The 23,173-nt window shown below is 41.9% G+C and overlaps 1 protein-coding gene across 2 annotated transcripts in view; it reads left to right on the top strand.

Moving 5' to 3' along the window:
- The window catches only part of TDRD12 (tudor domain containing 12), a 110,186-nt gene that overhangs the window by 23,786 nt on the left and 63,227 nt on the right, over window positions 1-23,173 (top strand). For both annotated transcript variants that reach the window (XM_030820248.1, XM_030820249.1), the window contains exons 7-8: window positions 7,681-7,867; window positions 8,733-8,825. In XM_030820248.1, coding sequence (XP_030676108.1) covers window positions 7,681-7,867; window positions 8,733-8,825 — 280 coding nt within the window. The remainder of the gene's footprint in view (window positions 1-7,680; window positions 7,868-8,732; window positions 8,826-23,173) is intronic.

Here is a 23,173-nt window from a genome sequence, read left to right as displayed (position 1 = left end):
CAGCATCATCCTGATGCCAAAGCTGGGCAGAGACACAACCAAAAAAGAGAATTTTAGACCAATATCCTTGATGAACATTGATGCAAAAATCCTCAATAAAATACTGGCAAACCGAATCCAGCAGCACATCAAAAAGCTTATCCACCATGATTAAGTGGGCTTCATCCCAGGGATGCAAGGCTGGTTCAACATATGCAAATCAATAAATGTAATCCAGCATATAAACAGAACCAAAGACAAAAACCACATGATTATCTCAATAGATGCAGAAAAGGCCTTTGACAAAATTCAACAACCCTAAAAACTCTCAATAAATTAGGTATTGATGGGACGTATCTCAAAATAATAAGAGCTATCTATGACAAACCCACAGCCAATATCATACTGAATGGGCAAAAACTGGAAGCATTCCCTTTGAAAACTGGCACAAGACAGGGATGCCCTCTCTCACCACTCCTATTCAACATAGTGTTGGAAGTTCTGGCCAGGGCAATTAGGCAGGAGAAGGAAATAAAGGGTATTCAATTAGGAAAAGAGGAAGTCAAATTGTCCCTGTTTGCAGATGACATGATTGTATATCTAGAAAACCCCATCGTCTCAGCCCAAAATCTCCTTAAGCTGATAAGCAACTTCAGCAAAGTCTCAGCATACAAAATCAGTGTACAAAAATCACACGCATTCTTATACACCAATAACAGACAAACAGAGAGCCAAATCATGAGTGAACTCCCATTCACAATTGCTTCAAAGAGAATAAAATACCTAGGAATCCAACTTACAAGGGACATGAAGGACCTCTTCAAGGAGAACTACAAACCACTGCTCAGTGAAATAAAAGAGGATATAAACAAATGGAAGAACATTCCATGCTCATGGGTTGGAAGAATCAATATCTTGAAAATGGCCATACTGCCCAAGGTAATTTATAGATTCAATGCCATCCCCATCAAGCTACCAATGACTTTCTTCACAGAATTGGAAAAAACTACTTTAAAGTTCATATGGAACCAAAAAAGAGCCCGCATCGCCAAGTCAATCCTAAGCCAAAAGAACAAAGCTGGAGGCATCACGCTACCTGACTTCAAACTATACTACAAGGCTACACTAACCAAAACAGCATGGTACTGGTACCAAAACAGAGATATAGATCAATGGAACAGAACAGAGCCCTCATAAATAATGCCGCATATCTACAACTATCTGATCTTTGACAAACCTGACAAAAAGAAGCAATGCGGAAAGGATTCCCTATTTAATAAATGGTGCTGGGAAAACTGGCTAGCCATATGTAGAAAGCTTAAACTGGATCCCTTCCTTACACCTTATACAAAAATTAATTCAAGATGGATTAAAGACTTACATGTTAGACCTAAAACCATAAAAACCCTAGAAGAAAACCTAGTCAATACCATTCAGGACATAGGCATGGGCAAGGACTTCATGTCCAAAACACTAAAAGCAATGGCAACAAAAGCCAAAATTGACAAATGGGATCTAATGAGCTTCTGCACAGCAAAAGAAACTACCATCAGAGTGAACAGGCAACCTACAGAATGGGAGAAAATTTTCACAACCTACTCATCTGACAAAGGGCTAATATCCAGAATCTACAATGAACTCAAACAAATTTACAAGAAAAAAACAACCCCATCAAAAAGTGGGCGAAGGACATGAACAGACACTTCTCAAAAGAAGACATTTATGCAGCCAAAAAACACATGAAAAAATGCTCATCATCACTGGCCATCAGAGAAATGCAAATCAAGACCACAATGAGATACCATCTCACACCAGTTAGAATGGCCATCATTAAAAAGTCAGGAAACAACAGGTGCTGGAGAGGATGTGGAGAGATAGGAACACTTTTACACTGTTGGTGGGACTGTAAACTAGTTCAACCATTGTGGAAGTCAGTGTGGCGATTCCTCAGGGATCTAGAACTAGAAATACCATTTGACCTGGCCATCCCATTACTGGGTATATACCCAAAGGACTATAAATCATGCTGCTATAAAGACACATGCACACGTATGTTTATTGCGGCACTATTCACAATAGCAAAGACTTGGAACCAACCCAAATGTCCAACAACGCTAGACTAGATTAAGAAAATGTGGCACATATACACCATGGAATACTATGCAGCCATAAAAAATGATGAGTTCATGTCCTTTGTAGGGACATGGATGAAACTGGAAAACATCATTCTCAGTAAACTATCGCAAGGACAAAAGACCAAACACCACATGTTCTCACTCATAGGTGGGAATTGAACAATGAGAACACATGGACACAGGAAGGGGAACATCACACTCCGGGGACTGTTGTGGGGTGGGGGGAAGGGGGAGAGATAGCATTAGGAGATATACCTAATGCTAAATGACGAGTTAATGGGCGCAGCACTCCAACATGGCACATGTATACATATGTAACAAACCTGCACATTGTGCACATGTACTCTAAAACTTAAAGTATAATAATAAAATTTAAAAAAAAATTGGCCAAGAAATTATTCCTATAGTGATGAGCATGAAATGTTGTTTTCTTCTCAGGGAACATGATTTTTATAAATATACTAATTTGCTGTAGCGTTAGTTCACTGCCTTTCCCCCTAGACTTTCTCACTGTATGTAACGTGTTTGCTGTAAAGAATTCAGATCACAAGCAGAAAGAAAGCAGACATCACATGTGAGCGGCCCCTACCTCTGCCAGGTGCCAGCTGTTAGCATTTCGGCTTCTGCACTTTCTGAAGGATGGCTCAGGGCACAGCTTAGCACCAGGCAGAGGTGGACAGAAGGGGCACATCCAGGGCTACTCAGAGCCCATGGAGGGTACCTTAACCATGGATTTTTTAAAAATTATATTTTGAAATAGTTTAGACTTACAGAAGAGATGCAGAAACAGTGCAGAGATTTTGGGGTATGCTTTGCCCAGGCTGTCCTGATGTTAACATAGCACAAAACTGCAGTACAGTTTTTAAAACCAGAAAAGTAACATTGATAAAATACCACTGAAAACCTGCAGACAGGTGAATGTTGACAGTTTCCTGGCTGATTTCCTTTTTCTGATCTAGGATCTGCTCCAGCACCTCCCACTGCACCTGTTTGTCATGTCTCCTTCCCCTCCTCTGGCCTGTGACAGCTCCTTGGTACTTCCATGCCTCTCATGGCATTGACTGCTTTGGAAGAGCAGTGGCCAGTGGTTTTGTAGAATGTTCCTCAATTTGGTTTGCCTGATGTTTCTCATCACTGTATTAAGGCTGTGCATTTTTGGCAAGAAGGCCACAGAAGTGATACTGTGCCCTTCTCAGTGCATCCCAGCAGGGGGTTATGATGTCAGTATGTCTAATTACTAGTGTTGTGAATGGTTTTTTTCCTTCAGCTTTTAAGTTCGGGGTACATGTGCAGGATGTACAAGTTTGTTACATAGGTAATTGTGTTCCATGGTGGTTTGCTGCACAGGTCATCCCATGACCTAGGTATTAAGCTCAACATCCGTTAGCTATTCTTCCTGATGCTCTCCCTCCCCCCGTCCCCACCCCCTGACAGGCCCCAGTGTGTGTTGTTCCCCCCAGTGTCCATGCGTTCTCATCATTCAGCTCCCACTTATAAGTGAGAACATGCAGTGTTTGTTTTTCTGTTCCTGCATTAGTTTGCTGAGAATAATGGCTTCTAGCTTCATCCATGTCCCTGCAGAGGACATAATCTTATTCCTTTTTATGGCTGCATAGTATTCCATGGTGTATATGTACCACATTTTGTGGTGTGGATGTTGATCACGTGGTTAATGTGTTTGCCAGGTTTTCCCTGTACAGAGGTGTTATTTTTTCCTTTTGAAATTAATAAGTATCTTGTGGGGGCCTACTTTGACGCTGCAGATAGCCATTTCATCAATGATTCTTGGCTGTGAAAGATATTACTGTGGTGTATACCTGTTTCATCTTTCCCTCTACATTTTTATCCTCTCCTCTCCCCTCCCTTCCCCTCCCCTTCCTTCCCCTCCCATCTGTCTTTCTCTGTCTCCTAGATTGAAGTATAGTGGCACAATTGTAGCTTGCTGCAGCCTCAACCTCCTGGGCTCAAGGGATCCTCCCACCTCAATCAACTTCACAAGTAGCTGAGACTACAGGTGTGCACCACCATGCCCATGAGATGGGATCTCATTATGTTGCCCAGGCTGGTCTCAACAGGCAGTCTTCTCACCTTGTCCTCCCAAAGTGCTGGGATCACAGGTGTGAGCCACTACACCCAGCGCCTTTTGCATTTTTAATTTTTATTATTATTATTACTATTTTTTTGAGATGGAGTCTCGCTCTGTCACCCAGGCTGGAGTGCAGTGGCGCAATCTCAGCTCACTGCAACCTTTACTTCCGGGTTCAAGTGATTCTCCTGCCTCAGCCTCCTGAGTAGCTGGGATTACAGGCACGCGTCACCACGCACAGCTGATTTTTATGTGTTAAGTAGAGACAGGGTTTTACCAAGTTGGCCAGGTTGGTCTCGGACTCCTGACCTCAAGTGATCTGCCTGCCTCAGCCTCCCAAAGTGCTGGGATTACAGCCGTTAGCCATCACGCCTGGCCCCCTTCTGCATTTTTTCTTTTTTAGACGGAGTTTTGTTCTTGTTGCCCAGGCTGGAGTGCAATAGTGCAATCTTGGCTCACTGCAACCTCTGCCTCCCAGGTTCAAGCGATTCTCCTGCCACAAACTCCTGAGTAGCTGGAATAACAGGTGCCTGCCACCACACCCGGCTAATTTTTTGTATTTTTAGTAGAGATGGGGTTTCACCATGTTGGTCAGGCTGGTCTCGAGCTCCTGACCTTCCGTGATCCAACTGCCTCGGCCTCCCAAAGTGCTGGGATTACAGGCGTGAGCCACTGTGCCTGGCCCCCTTCTGCATTTTTAATTGGAATTTTATACCAAAGAACCCTCCCTCCTCCCCCATATATTAATTGTTCGATAATTTGCATTAGTATGGACTTTTGGAAGTGTATTTTATTTGGGGAGTCATAATCTATGACTATCATTATTGCCTTGCTCACATTACCTTGGATTCTGGCCAGTAGGTGCTCCTTCAAAGGGGCTTTTGTATACTTTCAATGTGACCCATCATTACTTGAACACTCTTTACTCTCTGATGCTATGGTGTTTATCATTTTGTTATTTGCCAGACCTAGCCCTAGAATCAGCCACTTCTTCCTTTTCGTTTTTTTTTTTTTTTTTTTTTTGAGATGGAGTCTCACTCTGTCGCTCAGGCTGGAGTGCACTGGCACGATCTTGGCTCACTGCAAGCTCTGCTTCCCGGGTTCACACCATTCTCCTGCCTCAGCCTCCCGAGTAGCTGGGACTACAGGTGCCCGCCATCATGCCTGGCTAATTTTTTTTTTTTTTTTTTTTTTTTGTATTTTTAGTAGAGACAGGGTTTCACCGTGTTAGCCAGGATGGTCTTGATCTCCTGACCTCGTGATCCACCTGTCTCGGCCTCCCAAAGTGTTGGGATTATAGGTGTGAGCCACCATGCCCGGCTGGCCCCTTATTCTTAACCCCTTTCTCCAACAGTGAGAAACCTACTCTCATTGGCTGCAGTCTACCTATTTAATTCATCCATGTATTCACATTAAGTAATTTCAGGATTGCTAACCCACACTCCTGTGAAAACAAAATTTGTATTTAGCCTTCACATTATGCAGCCAAAATACTGTTTGCCAAAGTTACTTGGTTGTTTTTTCTCTTTCGCACCTTCTTCAGTGTGATTATGTTCTTCTTTTGTAATGGGGTTCATTTGTTACTGCTTATATTGCATTTTGGGTTCCCCAAATGTTCCCCACATCCTGGTTCATTTTACCTATGACTTTTCATTACTTATTTTACAACTTAGTAAAAATACCAAAATCAGCCAAAGGCTGTGACTCACACCTGTTTAATCCCAGCACTTTGGGAGGCTGATGTGGGTGGATTTCTTGAACTCTGGAGTTTGAGACCATCCTGGGCAACATGGTAAAACCTTGTCTCTACAAAAAATACAAAAATTAGCTAGGTGTGATGGCTTGCACCTGTAGTCCTAGCTACTTGGGAGGCTGAGGTGGGAGGATCGCTTGTGCCTGGGAGGCAGAGAGCCAAGATCACACCACTGCACTCCAGTCTGGGTGACAGAGTAAGACCCTGTCTCAAAAACAAAAAAACCACCAAAATATTGGCTGCAGAACCAATCATTTTTTTTCATTTTTTATACCTAAGAGATCTATCCTGTAAGGACCAGTCTTGTAAAACATCTTTTTTTCAAATAAATTCTCTATAAACTTGCTTTCTTCTGGCTTTTCAAAAGTACGTCTCTTTCTAACCATGTGGGTTGTATGCTGATAATGACTCCTTTTTTTTTTTTTTTTTTTGAGATGGAATTTCGCTCTTGTTGCCCAGGCTAGAGTGCAATGGCGTGATCTGGTCTCACCGCAACCTCTGCCTTCTGGGTTCAAGCAATTCTCTAGCCTCAGCCTTCCCAAGTAGCTGGGATTATAGGCATGCGCCACCACGCCCAGATAATTTTGTATTTTTAGTAGAGACGAGGTTTCTCCATGTTGGTCTTACTTTAAGGTGGTAAAGTGCAGAAGGCAGGGAGGTTCGTGCTTAGCTGAGAGCTTATAATGGATGCATGAGATCATAACTGCCAGAGGAAAAAATGTGGGCCAGCAATCCTTTACCAGCTCCCAAAGGTGGCAACAGGATGTGTCCCAAGGTGTTTTCTTTTTTGGTCTGGCTTCTTTCATTTGGCAAAATTATTTTAAGATGCATCCACGTTTGTTGTTGTTGCCAAGTCCTCTTCCATTGTGTGGATATACTACAGCGTATTTACCCATTGACTCGTTGATGGATATTTGGGTTGTGGCCATAGGGCCCTTACAGATACTCATGTACAAGTCTTCCTGTGGATCTGTGCTTTCATTTGTCTCGAGCGTTACCTAGGAGTCAAACTTTTGGATCATATTGTAGGTATTAAGAAGCTGCCATATTTTTTTCCAAAGTGGTAGACTGTTTTACCTTCCCATCAGCAGTGAGAGTTCCAGTTCCTCCATGTCACTTGTGTAAACATTCTGCTAAGTGTGCAGTGGCACCTCATTGTGGTTTAAATTTGCATTTCCCTAATGATGGTTTTATATGCTTATTTGCAATCTTCAGACTTTGATGAAGCAGACATTCAGATTGTTTGCCCATATTTTAATGGTGTTGTTTTTGTTTTATTGAGTTTTGAGAGTTCCTTATATATTCTGGGTACATGTCATCTGGATACTTGATTTTAAAATAATTTTGCCTCATCTCTTTATTCTCTTGAAGAGCAGAAATTTAAAATTTTGAGCAAATCCAATATAACAGTCTTTCCTTTGATGGTTTGTGTTTTGTCTCTGTCCTCCCATCAGGTTTTTGCCTGGCCAGGTAGTTTTAGTGCTACAGTGCGTATGTCCAAGAAGACATCTCATGTGTTTCACACAGGTGCTTGCTGTTTTTCCTCATCAGGATTGGTGGGAAGTATTTGGTTTACCAGAGCAGGAGTCAAATCTGTTTCTATCAGATTATGTTCTGTAAAATAATTTCTCTGAAGATAGAACTTTGGGGTTAAGTTTGGAATATTTCCTTTAAAATCGCTTGACTATATTTGTCTTATTAGTGATGAAATGTTTAAAATTTTACAGGTTTGTGTTAATGATGATCTTGTTGCAAAGAACTATGCTTGTTATATGTCACCTACAAAGAATAAAAACGATTATTTAGAAAAACCAAGATTGAATATAAAATCAGCACTCTCCTTCAATAAGCTCAATCCAGCCCTTACACTCTGGCCAATGTTTTTGCAAGGAAAAGATGTTCAAGGAATGGAAGGTGAGTAGATTCTCATCATACCAATTTCCCTTACATTGTTTTATTAATAATCTTAGTGTATAGATGTAAGTTGTACAGACTTTTCCCCACATGGAGACAAAGACTTGGACTCTGTTTAAAGTTTAACCCTGATGAGGCTGTGACACATTGTAAGGTCCTAAAGTGTTACAGTTTGTGTTTATGAGACCAGGAAAAAAACTGCCCTCTTTTTTTTTTTTTTTTTTTTTTTTTTTTTTTTTTTGAGACAGAGTGTCGGTCTGTAACCCAGGCTGGAGTGCAGTGGCGTGATCTCGGCTCACTGCAAGCTCCGCACCCCGGGTTCACGCCATTCTCCTGCCTCAGCCTCCCGAGTAGCTGGGAGTACAGGCGCCTGCCACTACGCCCGGCTAATTTTTTTGTATTTTTAGTAGAGACAGGGTTTCATCGTGTTAGCCAGGATGGTCTCAATCTCCTGACCTCATGATCCGCCCCGTCTCGGCCTCCCAAAGTGCTGGGATTACAGGCACGAGCGGCCTCAATTTCTTATTAACGTTGAGTTATGTTGTTAGAAGTCCAAATGTTTGTAATTTAGAGATACTAACAAAACAAGATTTTGAATATTTAGACTTTTAGACACCTTTAAAAAGAGCTATTTATCACAAATAACCCTTAGCATGAAAATATAAGAGCTAGTCACAGATTGTGGAAACAATTTCTGATGTTTCTGTCCACATCCAGTTTTTAGTCCCCTCACCTTGTGTCCCCTAGTCAGGTTTCCTGTAACCTCAGAGCAAAAGCAAGAGCAGAAGTAATGTGCTAACGAGTTCACATTTTTATTTTGGGTTTTATTTCATGCTTTAATTCTGAAATGTATTCTTTCTATCAGATTCACATGGTTTAAATTTTCCGGCACAATCTCTGCAGCATACATGGTGCAAGGGTATTGTCGGTGACCTCAGGCCAACAGCCACAGCACCGGGTGAGTTCTGCTAATGTGGTTTATTTCATAGGCAGCATGAAAAAAGTATTCTTAGCTTTTTAAAGATTAGAAAGGTTGTCTAGAAAGGCCATGGTAATTCTTTCTCTTTTCTTAATTTCATGTAACCAATTTGTGATGTAGATGCTGAAAGAGATCATGTGTCCTGCATTTCATACTTAGAAATTTTACTGTCACGTAAAGAACATAACAGGCACCAGTTCATGTGCAGGACTGATTTATTCCAGCCTAGCCATCGACCAGTAATCACTGTCTGTCCTTAGAGTGTACATATGTATTTATTATTGATTTTTCACTTAGGCAACAGGATGCATAAAAATAGGGAAGACATGCTTATGAGGGCAGAAATATGTAGTTTTTAATTCCAGTCTTCAAGATATTTAATGAATTGGAATTGCTGGGTGAGGGTGAAATTTGTTATCCCCTTTGATGCCTAGCTGGCCCTCTGTGGTGGTTCCTCCACCATTTCACTCTTATGCTGGGTGTGTGTCCAGGAAGGCCTCACTTCGTGTCTTGGATAGGTTCTTGGAAACTGACTTTAAGTGAAACAATGTTACAATGAAACAACCTTAAGCAAAGCAACTTAATTTGAGGGCCCACTGTACTTTGTTTCCCTTAAATACATGGTTTCCAAGAGCCTATTGATGAGTCAAGTGAGGACTTACTGATATTTCATGTGTATCCATAGTAAACCACAACTACATTAAAGCTTTAGCCAACTAAAATATTTCCTGTACTTCAAATTATTTTCAATTACTTTGGTAATGTTGCTCATCATAGAGAAAGAAAGATACAAAGGGTTTTTCTAGCCACTTTGCCAACTAGGGTCTTCCGTGGCTGGCAGTGCCCACGCTGTCCCTGACCTGGGCCTTGCTCAGCCCTGGGCCTGGCCGCTGGAGGCTCCCTACCCACTTGGCCCACCTGTGCTATAGATTGTATCCACATTTGGCGGTTCCCAAGCTCTTGTCCTGTGTCCAAGAAGAATAAGGTTATGCTGACAGAAGGGTGAGGATGGGCAGAGAAGAATTTTATGGAGCGATGGAATAGCTCTCAGTGTAACCTCATTCTTCTTGGATGGGTGGTTTCTCTCTCAGTGTGGCCGGGCTGGCACTTTTTATGAACTCAGAATGGGGAGTGTGTGCTGATTGGTTAGTGAGTATGCAAAAAAGGTTAAAGCAAACACACCACTCAAAGATGGATATGACAGTGTAGAAAACCAACTAGGAAAAGGTAGGTGTATATGAAATAAGTGAAAAGTAGAGATCAATCAGAGGAAAAAATGCCAAACGGGAAGACAGTTTCTCAATCCAGACTGTGTATTACCCGAGACTTGTAGCTAGGCTTTAAACTGTTTTGTGCTTGAAAATTGGGTTTCACCAGGGACCCACCCCATCTCCCTAGGCATTTGACTGCCTTTTGCTGCTATCAATAGCCCAAATTGTAAAAACCTGTCATCTCACTACCTACTTTTTAAAATTGTAGAGTCAGGGCCAGGTGCAGTGGCTCATACCTGTAATCTCAGCACTTTGGGAGGTCAAGGCTGGCAGATCACTTGATGCTGGCAGTTCAAGACCAGCCTGGCCAATATGGTGAAACCCCCTCTCTACTAAAACTACAAAAATTAGCTGGATGTGGTTGCACATGCCTGTAGTCTCAGCTACTCGGGAGGCTGAGGCAGGAGAATCGCTTGAACTGGGAGGTAGAGGTTGCAGTGAGCCAAGATTATGTCATTGCACTCCAGCCTGGGTGACAGAGTGAGACTCTGTCTCAGAAAACAAAATAAAATAAAATTGTAGGCCAGGCATGGTGGCTCATGCCTGTAATCCCAGCACTTTGGGAGACTGACACAGGTGGATCACCTGAGATCAGGAGTTTGAGACCAGCCTGGCCAACATGGTGAAACCCCGTCTCTACTAAAAATACAAAAATTAGCCAGGCATGGTGGCGTGTACCTGTAGTCCCAGCTACTCAAGAACTTATTTGCTGCATGATGAAATGAGAAACTGGGATGTAAAAAGGAGGAGTGAACCCCGCAGACTCTTTTGCATTGAAGGTAAAGGTGGCAACACAGTGTAGAGAGAACAAGTTCGGGGCTAGAAGCCAGGAGACATGTGTTCTAATCCTGGGTCTACCACTGGCTTGGTGGGAGCCTCGACCTTCCAAGAGCCTGCAACTGCCCATCTGTACACGGAGGGGAGGTAGGGGCAGACTAGAAGGCCCCTGGAGTTCTAGCATGTCTCAGTCTGGGAATTTTTTTTTTTTTTTGAGACAGGGTCTTGCTCTGTTGCCCAGGCTTGATTGCAGTAGTGTGATCACAGCTCACTGCAGCCTCAACCTCCTGGCCTCAAAGGAGGCTGCGGCAGGAGAATCACTTGAACCCAGGAGGCAGAGGTTTCAGTGAACCAAGATTGTGCCACTGCACTCCAGCCTGGGCGAGTGAGACTCTGGCTGAAAAATAAAATGGAAAAGAAGAGGAGAGGAGAGGAGAGGGCAGGGGAGGAGAGGGGAGGGGAGGGGTAAAATAATGCCTTTCTTTCCAAAGGGGAGGGGAGGGGAGGGGAGGGATAAAATAATGCCTTTCTTTCCAAAGTTTTCCAGAGGGTATTTATAAAATCTTTATTTCACAGAAATGGGGTCCTACTACACATACCTCTTTGTAATGTATTTTACTTAGTATATGGCTGAATTCCCTTTCTAGGTCAAATATATCTGGTATAATGTGTTTAAGGACATAGATTCTGATGTGAGACTGCCAGGGTGTCAGGCCACTTCCTTCTCTGGGACATAGGGTGTTGCCCCCATCCCCCTGGGAGTTGCTGAACTGGGCCATCGTGCAGCGTGCTTGGCTCAGCGCCTGGCCTGTGGCAGCCTCAGTGCATGTGGCCCCTGCCCCAGATTCTGATAATGCCTCTTGTAGGTCCCCAGGTGAGAATTGCAGCAGAAGGTAGCACCTGTTGTTGATGGGCGTGTATTCTTTCTGTTTATATTCTTTTTCCATTGGAGGAATAAAAATACCAGGCACTACATCATCGTGTTTAATTATTGCGTGGCTTTCCATTGCATGGTATGTCAAAATTACTTTCAGGAGTCCCAGCTTGCTGGGCAGAAATTGTTTCCTGCTTATTACAGTCAGTACTGGAATGAACTATGCTTATCTTTGAAAAGGAAAAGGTTATGGTGAACAACAACAACAAAAAAGATAATGTGAGGTGTAACTGAATTGGCATGTAAAAAACAGAATTATTAGATGTTACGTTTCTAAGTATAGATTTCCGTTTCCTTCAATTATTGTGAGAAGGTACTTCAGTTATATTTCAGTTAGTTTTTGGTGTTTCTCTTTGAAGTTGCCTAATATTTTTGAGAATCAAAGTATAATACTTTGCTAATACTTGCTTTGCTAATACTTGATTAAACACTTACAGAAGGGCTACAGTGAAAAATAGTTTATTTGCAACCTCTTCTTACCCCTAGAGATAAACTCACTTTTTAAAGTTGTTTATTTTGGTAGTTATCTCCAGATTTTAAAATAATTACGTATATTTTACTATTACTAGGCTTCTTCACTTTAGACATTGTATTGATTTCTAGGGCAGATTCACTCGTGCCCCTAAGCACATTCATTCATTCATCAGATATTTATGAAGCCCTCACTGTCAGGCGCTTTTCTAGGGATTCCTAGGAGGGAAACAAAGTCTCTGCTTCCATAGAGTTTACATCCATCTTCTCAATAAATTTTTTATTTTACAATAATCACAAACTTACAGAAAAGTTGGAGAGTATTACAAAGAACTTTTTTCCCAAACCATTTGAGAATAAATTGCTAACCTGATTTGCCAATACTTGAGTTTTTCCTAGAAAGAAGGACATTCTCAAAAATATCCACAATACAATGATCATAGTGTGAAGATTAACACTGATATATTGTGATCATGTAACTCCCAGGCACCATTCAGGTTTTGCTGATTATCAAAGAGATGTCGTTCAGCATCACTTGTTGCATTTAGAGAACACGTTTCTTTTTCTTCTTTTTTTTTTTTTTTTTTTTGAGACGGAGTCTCGCTGTGTCGCCCAGGCTGGAGTGCAGTGGTACATCTCAGCTCACTGCAAGCTCCACCTCCCAGGTTCACACCATTCTCCTGCCTCAGTCTCCTGAGTAGCTGGGACGGCAGGCGCCCACCACCAAGCCCAGCTAATCATTATTACTTTTTTTTTTTTTTGTATTTTTAGTAAAGACGGGGTTTCACCGTGTTAGCCAGATGGTCTCAATCTCCTGACCTCGTGATCTGCCCTCCTCAGCCTCCCAAAGTCCTGGCATTACAGGCATGAGCCACTGCGCCCGGCCGAGAACACGTTTCTTTAGTCTTTCCTCTGGAACATTTCCTGGGTCTCCTTGATTTTCATGACCTTGCACTTTGGAAGATTACAGACCTGTTATTTTGTAGAACGTGTTCTGGATTTTGGTCATTCTAACAGGGGTGTAGTGGAATATCATTATTTTAATTTGCATTTCTCTAATGACATCGGATGTGAGCATCTTTTCATATGCTTAGTTGCTGTTGGTATATCTTCTCAGATGAGATGTCTCTTAGGATTTCGTTATTTATTTATTTATTTATTTAGAGATGAAGTCTTGTGCTGTCACCCAGGCTGGAGTGCAGTGGTGTGATCTCAACTCATGGCAACCTCTGCCCCCCAGGTTCAAGCCTCCTGCCTCAGCCCCCTGAGTAGCTGGGATTACAGGTGCCTGCCACCATGCCCGGCTAATTTTTGTATTTTTAGTAGAGACGGGGTTTCACCATGTTGGCCATGCTGGTCTCGAACTCCTGAGCTCAAGTGATCCACCCACCTCAAATGATCCGCCTGCCTCAGCCTGCCAAAGTGCTAGGATTACAGGCATGAGCCACCCACCTCGTCTGGCAAGGATTTGCCTATTTTAAATTGACTTTTTTGTTCTCTTATTGTTGAGTTTTAAGAGTCCTTTGCACATTTTGGATAACAACCTTTTGTTACATGTGTCCTTTGCAAACATTTCCTCCCAGTGTGTGGCTTGTCTCTCATTCTCTTGACAATATCTTTCACAGAGCAGAAATGTTTAGTTTTAATGAAGTCCAGCTGATCAGTTGCTTCTTTCATGGATTGTGCCTTTGGTGTTGTCTCTAAAAAGTCATCGCTATACTCAGGGTCATCTAGGTTTTCTCCTATGTTATTTTCTAGGAGTGTTGTATTTTGCATTTTTCATTTAGATCCATTTGAGTTGATTTTTGTGAAGGTTGTAAGGTCTGTGTCTAGAGTCATTTTTCTGCATGTGGATGTTGAGTTGTTTCAGCACCATTTGTTGAAAAGAGAAGGTTGGAAGTTTTATTAGCGAAATCTTACATATTGTTTTGAAAGGAAGTTCATTGACACTAGAGAAGCTTTTGGGAGCTGGCAAGCTCTGATTGGTAGGTAATGGCGGTAGGTAAAACTAGTCTTAAAGTCGTGGCAGGTTATTTCAGCAGCTACCAGGTAAAACTGGTGTTGGGATTCTCGCAGTGCACCTCAACAGCGGGGCCAAGAAGGTGCTCTGTGCCTCGAGTACTTTTCCTCTGGTCCCTCGACTCTGATTTAGTTGGAGATGAAAGAATGACCTAGTTTGTATAATTAACTTTCACAGGACCATTGGGTTTAAAGTGATTATTTATATACAGTCATGTGTTGCTTACTGATGGACTATGTTCTGAGAAACACGTCATTAGGTGATTTTGGTGTGCAAACATCATAGGGTGTACTTACCCAACCTATGTGGTGCAGCCTACTACACACAGAGGCAATATGGTATAGCCTATGGCTCCTAGGCCACAAACCTGTACAGCATGTTACTGTATCGAATGCTGTAGGCAGCTGTAACACAATAGTAACTATCTGTGTTATCTAAACCAATTTAAACATAGAAAAGATAGTGATTATGCTATGAGGTTGCTAGGCAATAGGAATTTTTCGTCTTCATTAAAATCTTATGAGACCACCATCGTATATATGGTCTATTGCTGACGGAAGGTTGGCATACAGCACGTGACTGGAGTTGGATTACTGTCTGCCATGTTTATTACTGTATTTGATTTATTGCCCTTGTTTTTTTGTTCCTCATTTGACGTCAGCTCTTTTTCTACCACTTGTGATTTTAATTGGGCATTTCGATACCATATAAATGGTAGGAGGGGTGGAGAGAGGGAAATAAATGTCTAGAGCCCTGTGATTAGACTTAGTCTTTTAGGGAGCCTGTACCTTTGGGCTGCATGCTTCTCAGGTGCCCTTCAGCATCCCTCACCTCCCACCTTATGTGGGACAGGATGGCTGGAAGGGGCTGAGTTGTGTTATTTTCCTCCCCCACCAGAAGGCTAAATCGGGCTGTATTTCCCTTCCTCTAGGTTAGGTAGGTTCTGATAAATTCCAGTAGTTTAGGCTCTGGTTCAGTAGTTTCTCCTGAGGTCAGGCCCTTTTGGGAAGAAACAGCACGCCCTTTATATTTCCAAGTAGTTACTTTTCCCCTCTTCCTGTCGAAGCACAAGGTGATTTTCCTGTGGTATTCACTGTGAGAACTGCTAGAGCTCCAGGAGGTAGAACTCACAGAAGTGTGGCACCCAGCCCCCGACCCCGGAGTTTTAACTAACAGAGGTGTCCATGCTGACCGTCCAGCAAATTGTCAGTTACAGTTCAGGTTTCCCTCCTCACTCCTGTTCCCATAGAAGTTTCTTCTTCTGGGTTTCTGCCCCTGTCCATTCTGAGTCTCTCTGTCCACCTGTCAGTCTCTCCAGTGCTGGGGCAGCAGTTTGCCCTGTGACCTCACTTTGATGGACCTAGGAAGAGTTCCTGATTTTTCAGTGTGTTCAGCTTCTTACTTGTTGTTACGATAAAGTGATAACCATCAAGCTTTTTACATGCTGGACTGGAAACTGGAAATTACACTAAATTTTAAAGTGTAAGATTGACAAATCTTGGAGATTCTAATTGCTTTTCTTTTTATACTTGTATTGTCCATCTTTTTTTTTTTTTTTTTTTTTGAGATGGAGTCTCACTCTGTTGCCCAGGCTGGACTGCAGTGGCACAATCTCAGCTCACTGCAAGCTCCGCCTCCCAGGTTCACACCATTCTCCTGCCTCAGCCTCCCAAGTAGCTGGGACTACAGGCGCCTGCCACCACAACTGGCTAATTTTTTGTATTTTTAGTAGAGATGGGGTTTCACCATGTTAGCCAGGATGGTCTAGATCTCCTGACTTCGTGATCTGCCCATCTCAGCCTCCTAAAGTGCTGGGATTACAGGCGTGAGCCACCATGCCTGGCTATATTGTCCATCTTCATTGACTCCTTAAGTTGTTCCAGATTCTCATTTATGGAACCCTATATCTGTGTGATTTGAATCTTTTAATATCTTTTGAGACTCCTATTATGATTCAGGTATGATCTCTCTTGGAAAATATTCTGTGTACACCTTAGAAGAATAGGTGCTTTGCTGTTGTTGGGTAGAATGTTATAGAAATCTTAATTAGGTCATACTGGTTGATAGCATTGTTCAAATCTTCTTTATCTTTACTGATTTTCCATTAACTGTTCTGGCAATTATTGAGAAAGAGGTTTTGAAATAGCCAACTATAATTGTTTTGTTTTCTCTTTCCAGTTCTGTCAGATTTTTCTTCATGTATTTTGAAGGTCTGTTATTTAGGTGCATAAAGGCTTAGAATTTTTATGTCCTCTAGGCATGGTCTAGGACTTCATGTCTAAAACACCAAAAGCAATGGCAACAAAAGCCAAAATTGACAAGTGGGATCTAATTAAACTAAAGAGCTTCTGCACAGCAAAAGAAACTACCATCAGAGTGAACAGGCAACCTACAGAATGGGAGAAAATTTTTGCAATCTACTCGTCTGACAAAGAGTTAATATCCAGAATCTACAATGAACTCAAACAAATTTACAAGAAAAAAACAACCCCGTCAAAAAGTGGGCGAAGGATATGAACAGATACTTCTCAAAAGAAGACATTTATGCCGCCAAAAGACATATGAAAAAATGCTCATCACTGGCCGTCAGAGAAATGCAAATCAAAACCACAATGAGATACCATCTCACACCAGTTAGAATGGCCATCATTAAAAAGTCAGCAAACAACAGGTGCTGGAGAGGATGTGGAGAAATAGGAACACTTTTACACTGTTGGTGGGACTGTAAACTAGTTCAACCATTGTGGAAGTCAGTGTGGCGATTCCCCAGGGATCTAGAACTAGAAATACCATTTGACCCAGCCATCTCATTACTGGGTATATACCCAAAGGATTATAAATCATGCTGCTATAAAGACACATGCACACGTATGTTTATTGCAGCACTATTCACAATGGCAAAGACCAATTGGACTTGGAACCAACCCAAATGTCCAACAATGATAGACTGGTAGACTGGATTAAGAAAACGTGACACATATACACCATGGAATACTATGTAGCCATAAAACATGATGAGTTCATGTCCTTTGTAGGGACATGGATGAAGCTGGAAACCATCATTCTCAGCAAGCTATCGCAAGGACAAAAAACCAAACACCGCATGTTCTCACTCATAGGTGGGAATTGAACAATGAGAACTCTTGGACACAGGAAGGGGAACATCACACACTGGGGCCTGTTGTGGGGTGGGGGGAGGGGAGAAGGATAGCATTAGGAGATATACCTAATGTTAAATGATGAGTTAATGGGTGCAGCACACCAACATGGCACATGTATACGTATGTAACAAACCTGCATGTTGGGCACATGTACTCTAAAACTTAAAGTATATATAAAAAAAAAGAAACAACAGAGCAGCTGAAAAAAAAAAAGAATTTTTATGTCCTCATGATGAATTGATTCCTCAGTCATTGTTAAATGGCTCTCTTTATCCCAGATAGTATTCTTTGCTCTGAAATCTACCTTAATATTAATATAGCTTATCTAGATTTATTTTGATTAATATTAGCATAGTGTATCTTTTTATGTCCTTTTAGTTTTAACCTATTTGTGCCTTTATATTTGAAGGGGAGTTCTTGTAGGGAGCATATAGTTGTGTCCAATCTGTCAATCTCTGTCTTTTAATTGGAGTATTTAAATCATTTCTATTTAACGCAATTTATTTAAAATTTTTTGTCAAAAATTTTTGTGGGTACATAGTAGGTATATATATTTATGGGGTACATGAGATATTTTGATACAGGCATGCAATGTGAAATAAGCACATCATGGAGAATGGGATATTCATTCTCTGAAGCTTTATCTTTTGCATTACAAACAATCCAGTTACATCTTTTATTTAAGACTTACAGTCACCCTGTTGTGCTATCACATAGTAGGTCTTATTCTTTCTAATTTAATGCAATGTATTGATGTTGTTGGCTCTTAATCTAGCATCTTGCTATTAGTTTTCTGTTTGTCTCATCTGGTTTTTGTTCCCTTTACCCTATTTTTTTGCTTTCTTTTGGATTAAGCACCTTTTATGTTCCATTTTAATTCCTTTGTTAGCTTATTAGCTATAATTTTTTTTTTTTTAAGACAGAGTCTCACTCTGTCTTTCAGGCTGGAGTGCGGTGGTGCAATCTTGGCTCACTGCACCCTCTGCCTCCTGGGTTCTAGTGATTCTCCTGCCTTAGCCTCCCGAGTAGCTGGGACTACAAGCATGCGCCACCACATCTGGCTAGTTTTTCTATTTTTAGTAGAGATGGGGTTTCACTGTGTTGGCCAGGCTGGTCTCGAACTCCTGACCTTAAGTGATCCGCTGGCCTCAGCCTCCCAAAGTGCTGGGATTACAGGCATGAGCCACCATGCCTGGTCAGCTATAATTTTTTGTTTTGTATGTTTAGTGGTTGCTTTAGAGGTTAGAGTAAACATCTTTACTTCTCATAGTCTACCTTCAAGCAGTATTAGGCACTTCATGGATAGCATGAGGAACTTAACAGCAGTCTCCTTCCATTTCCTCCCTCCTGGCCTTTGTGCAATTGTCATGCATTTTATTTATTTATTTATTTATTTTTGAGACAGAGTTTTGCTCTTGTCGCCCAGGCTGTAGTGCAGTGGCGCCATCTCAGCTCACTGCAGCCTCCACCTCCTGGGTTCAAGCGATTCTCCTGCCTCAGCCTCCTGAGTAGCTGGGACTACAGGTGTCCACCACTACGCCCGGCTAATTTTTGTATTTTTAGTAGAGATGGGGTCTCACCATGTTGGTCAGGCTGGTCTGGAACTCCTGACCTCAGATGATCCACCCGGCTCAGCCTCCCAAAGTGCTGGGATTACAGGCATGAGCCACTGCGCCCAGACTGTTGTCATGCATTTTAATTCTACATATATTAGAAACCCCACAATCCTTCATCATTTTTTATTAAGTAGTCAATTCTTTCTTTCTTTGAAAGAAGAAAGAAGTTGAATTTTCTAACATGTCATAAGCATGCAGGCAGGTCATCAGAGTCTGTGCTCTTTCTGTCTTGTTGGCCTTGCCATCCTGAAGGGTTTTGCCGCCATCCTCCTATTCCAAAATGATTTATCACTGTATCTCCCTTCCAGCTAGCTGGGGGGCAGGGGGAAGAGGTGAAGGGAGTACAACTCAGAGGTTGCACATGGTGCTTTCTCTTCATTTCTTTGGTCAGAATGTTCTTGTGCAGCCATGCTTAGTGGGGGATGAAGGTCTGGGAGAGGTTGTCCTTTTGGATTGCCAGGCTCCCACTAAAAATGAGGGGTTCTGTTACCTCAGAGTTAGAAAACTGCAGCCATGGGCCAAATCTGGTCTGCCACCTATTTTTGTACAACCTGTAAGCTAAAAATGATTTTTCCATTTTTAAATAGTTGAAAAAATCAAAAGAGAAAGAATATTTTGTGACACATTAAAATTATATGAAATTGAAATCTCAGTAGTTAAAAATCAAGTTTTACTGAACATAGCCAGACTTATTTGCTTACATATTGTATACAGCTGCTTTTGCACTGTCGCAGCTGAGTTGAGTGGTCGCGCCCTAGGCCACCTGTCCCACAAAGCCTGCAGTATTTACCAGCTGGCGTGTTGCAGAAGGAGTTTGCTGACCCTGATCTGGAGCAAGGACTGAATGATATTCCAGGATAACCAACAGACCCTGCCACACTCCCCAGCACAGAGACCACAGATTTTGTGTGTCCCTTTAAATTTTAATCCTCTTTTAAAGAGATTTTTAAGATAAGAATATATGTTTTTATATTTACCTTCATATTTATCATTTCTGGTGGTCTTTATTCTCTCTTTTTTTTTTTCTTTTCAGAGACGGTGTTGCACTGTTGCCCAAGCTGGAGTGCAGTGGTGTGATCATGGCTCACTGCAGCCTCAAACACCTCAGCCTCCCGAGTTGCAGGGACTAGGCACACACCACCATGCCTGGCTAATTTTCAAATTTTATTTAGAGACAGGTTTTCATTATGTTGGTCAAGCTGGTCTCAAACTCCTGACCTCAGGTGATCTGCCTGCCTCAGCCTTCCGAAGTGCTGGGATTACAGGCATGAGCCACTGCGCACTGAGGCCTTTCTTTGGTTTACTTTGCTTGGATGGAGCGCATCCATGCCCTAAGGGCAGGATATGTGGGAGCTGTTTCTCAGCTCTTGAGCCCTGTTACTCTCATTGCAATGGCAGAGGTGGCCTTCTGGATTGCAGATCGCTTTCCTCGTTACTTATGACACTGCACATGTTTTCATGTTCCTGTTGACAATTTGTCTGTTCTCCTTTGTGAAATTTCTGTTTACATGTTTTCTTATAATAAACTTTGAGAGTTTTTATTTTTTAGTTTTTATGGAGACAGAATCTCCCTATGCTGGCCAGGCTGGTCTCAAACTCCTGGCCTCAAACAGTCCTCCTGCCTCGGCCTCCCGAAGTGCTGGGATTATAAGCGCAAGCCACTGTGCCTGGCTGAGTTTTTAAAATATATTCTGGAGATGTCATTTGTATTATAGATAAATTTCCTTCTAGGCTGTGGCTTTTCATTTTCTTAATGGTATTTTTCAGAGGAGAAGTTTTTGATTTTTGATAAAAGTCTAGCTAATCACTTCTTTTTCTTTTAGGATTTTATGTCCTATTTAAGAAATCTTTGCATTCTCTCTGTTTTCTATTTTTGGCTTTTACATTTAATTCTAGGATCCATTTCAAGTTAGTGATGTGAGGTAAGGGTCAGGATTTGGTTTTGTTTTTACCATGTGGGCATCCAGTTGTCCCACTACGTATTATTTTGTATTTGTGGAGCTGCATCTTCAAGGTAGATTCCTGGAAGAAGGGTTTCTGGTCAAAGAATAGTTTTATCTCTGTTGCCAGGTGCTGTGGGTCCTGTATCATCTGGGAGTCTCATGGGAATCTAGGAGACTGCCTGTTTGCCCACAGCCTCACCAACAGAGAGTTTTCAAGTTTTTGGATCTTTTTCATTTTGCAGTGAGAGATAGTATCTTAGATGAGTTTCCATTTGCATTTCCCTTACTATGAGTGCCACTTATGATTCTTTAACAAGTCACATACATTTATTGTGATTTTTTTTTTTTTTTGAGACAGGAGTTTTGCTCTCGTTGCCCAGGCTAGAGTGCAATGGCACGATCTCAGCTCACCACAACCTCTGCCTCCCAGATTCAACTGATTCTCCTGCCTCAGCCTCCTGAGTAGCTGGGATTACAGGCATGCACCACCATGCCTGGCTAATTTTGTATTTTTAGTAGAGACGGGGTTTGTCCATGTTGGTCAGGCTGGTCTCGAACTCCCGACCTCAGATGATCCACCCGCCTCAGCCTTCCAAAGTGTTGGGATTACAGGCATGAGCCACTGTGCCCAGCCTTGTTGTGATTTAATATATATTTGGACGTCTTTTCATCATCTCATTTTGTGGGTGTGTGTGCTTTTCTTTTTGTTTGTTTGTTTGTTTGTTTGAGACAGAGTTTCGCTCTGTCACCCAGGCTGGAGTGCAGTGGCTCACTGCAGGCAGTGAGATCATGGCTGACTGCATCCTCTGCCTCCCAGTTTTAAGCAATTCTCCCACCTCAGCCTCCCAAGTAGCTGGGATTAAAGGCACGTGTCACCACGCCCAGCTAATTTTTGTATTTTTAGTAGAGTCAGGGTTTCACCGTGTTGGCCGGGCTGGTCTTGAACTCCTGACCTCAAGTGATCCACCTGCCTTGGGCTCCCAAAGTGTTGGGATTACAGGCGTGAGCCACCACGCCTGGCCTCATTTTGTGTTTTCTATTGACCATAATTTTTTCTTTCTATTTTGTTATTTTCTGCCTCCTCTTGAATTGACCATTTTCCCCCCTTCCTTTTTACTCTTATATGTATTGTATTTCATTTCTCTGAGCCTTAAATTTTATATATACTTATACTTTCTAATGAAGTTTCAAGGTAATCATTGTCTGTCCTCACATCAAGAATGACACATTTTCTTTTCTAAACTCCTCTTTTCATTTCTGTTCTATTTTCTAAAATTTTAATTTAACCTGTTGTTTTGTAAATCCATTTTGCACCCAGTTTTTCTTTAAGTTCTCTGGAGTGGAATTGCTTGGGTTTGAATCCCAGATCTGTTCTTTATTAGCTGAATAAACATGGGCAAGTTATTTCACCTTTCTGTGCTTGCTTTTCTTAATCTGAAAAGGGGGAAATAATTGTGCCTATAGAGAAATCACATGGAATTCAATAAAGTACATGGTACCTATCACATAGAATTGAATCAGTTAATTCATATAAAGCATTTAGAATAGTTCTTGATATAAGTACTAAGTAGATGTTGATTATATAATTAATATTATTGTACTACTGATTTATTATCTTCATTCCCCAAATATATACTTTGTAGTTCTTTTAGTAGGGGGGTGTCTTTGTTCACGTTGCTGTAAAGGAATACCTGAGACTGAATAATTTAGCAAGAAAAGAGGTTTATTTGGCTCACAGTTGTGCAAGCTGTGTAAGAAGCATAGAGCTGGCATCTGCTTTTGGTGAGGCCTCAGGAAGCTTCCAATCATGGCAGAAGGGGAACAGGAGCTGCATGTCACCTGGCAAGAGGGGAAGAGAGAAAGGGGAGGGAGTGCTAGGCTATTTATTTATTTATTTATTTATATTTTTTGAGATGGAGTCTCACTCTGTCACCCAGGCTGGAGTGCAGTGGCGCAGTCTCAGTTCACTGCAACCTCCGCTTCCCAGGTTCAAGTGATTCTTCTGCCTCAGCCTCCCAGGTAGCTGGGACTACAGGTATGCATCACCACGCCTGGATAACTTTCATATTTTTAGTAGAGACAGGGTTTCACCATGTTCAGCAGGCTGGTCTTGAACTCCTGACCTCAAGTGATC

This window comes from Nomascus leucogenys, chromosome 10 (assembly GCF_006542625.1).
Source record: "Nomascus leucogenys isolate Asia chromosome 10, Asia_NLE_v1, whole genome shotgun sequence".
Lineage (NCBI taxonomy): Eukaryota > Metazoa > Chordata > Mammalia > Primates > Hylobatidae > Nomascus > Nomascus leucogenys.
Note: the sequence above shows the minus strand (reverse complement) of the source record. Positions and strands in the feature narration are given on the sequence as shown.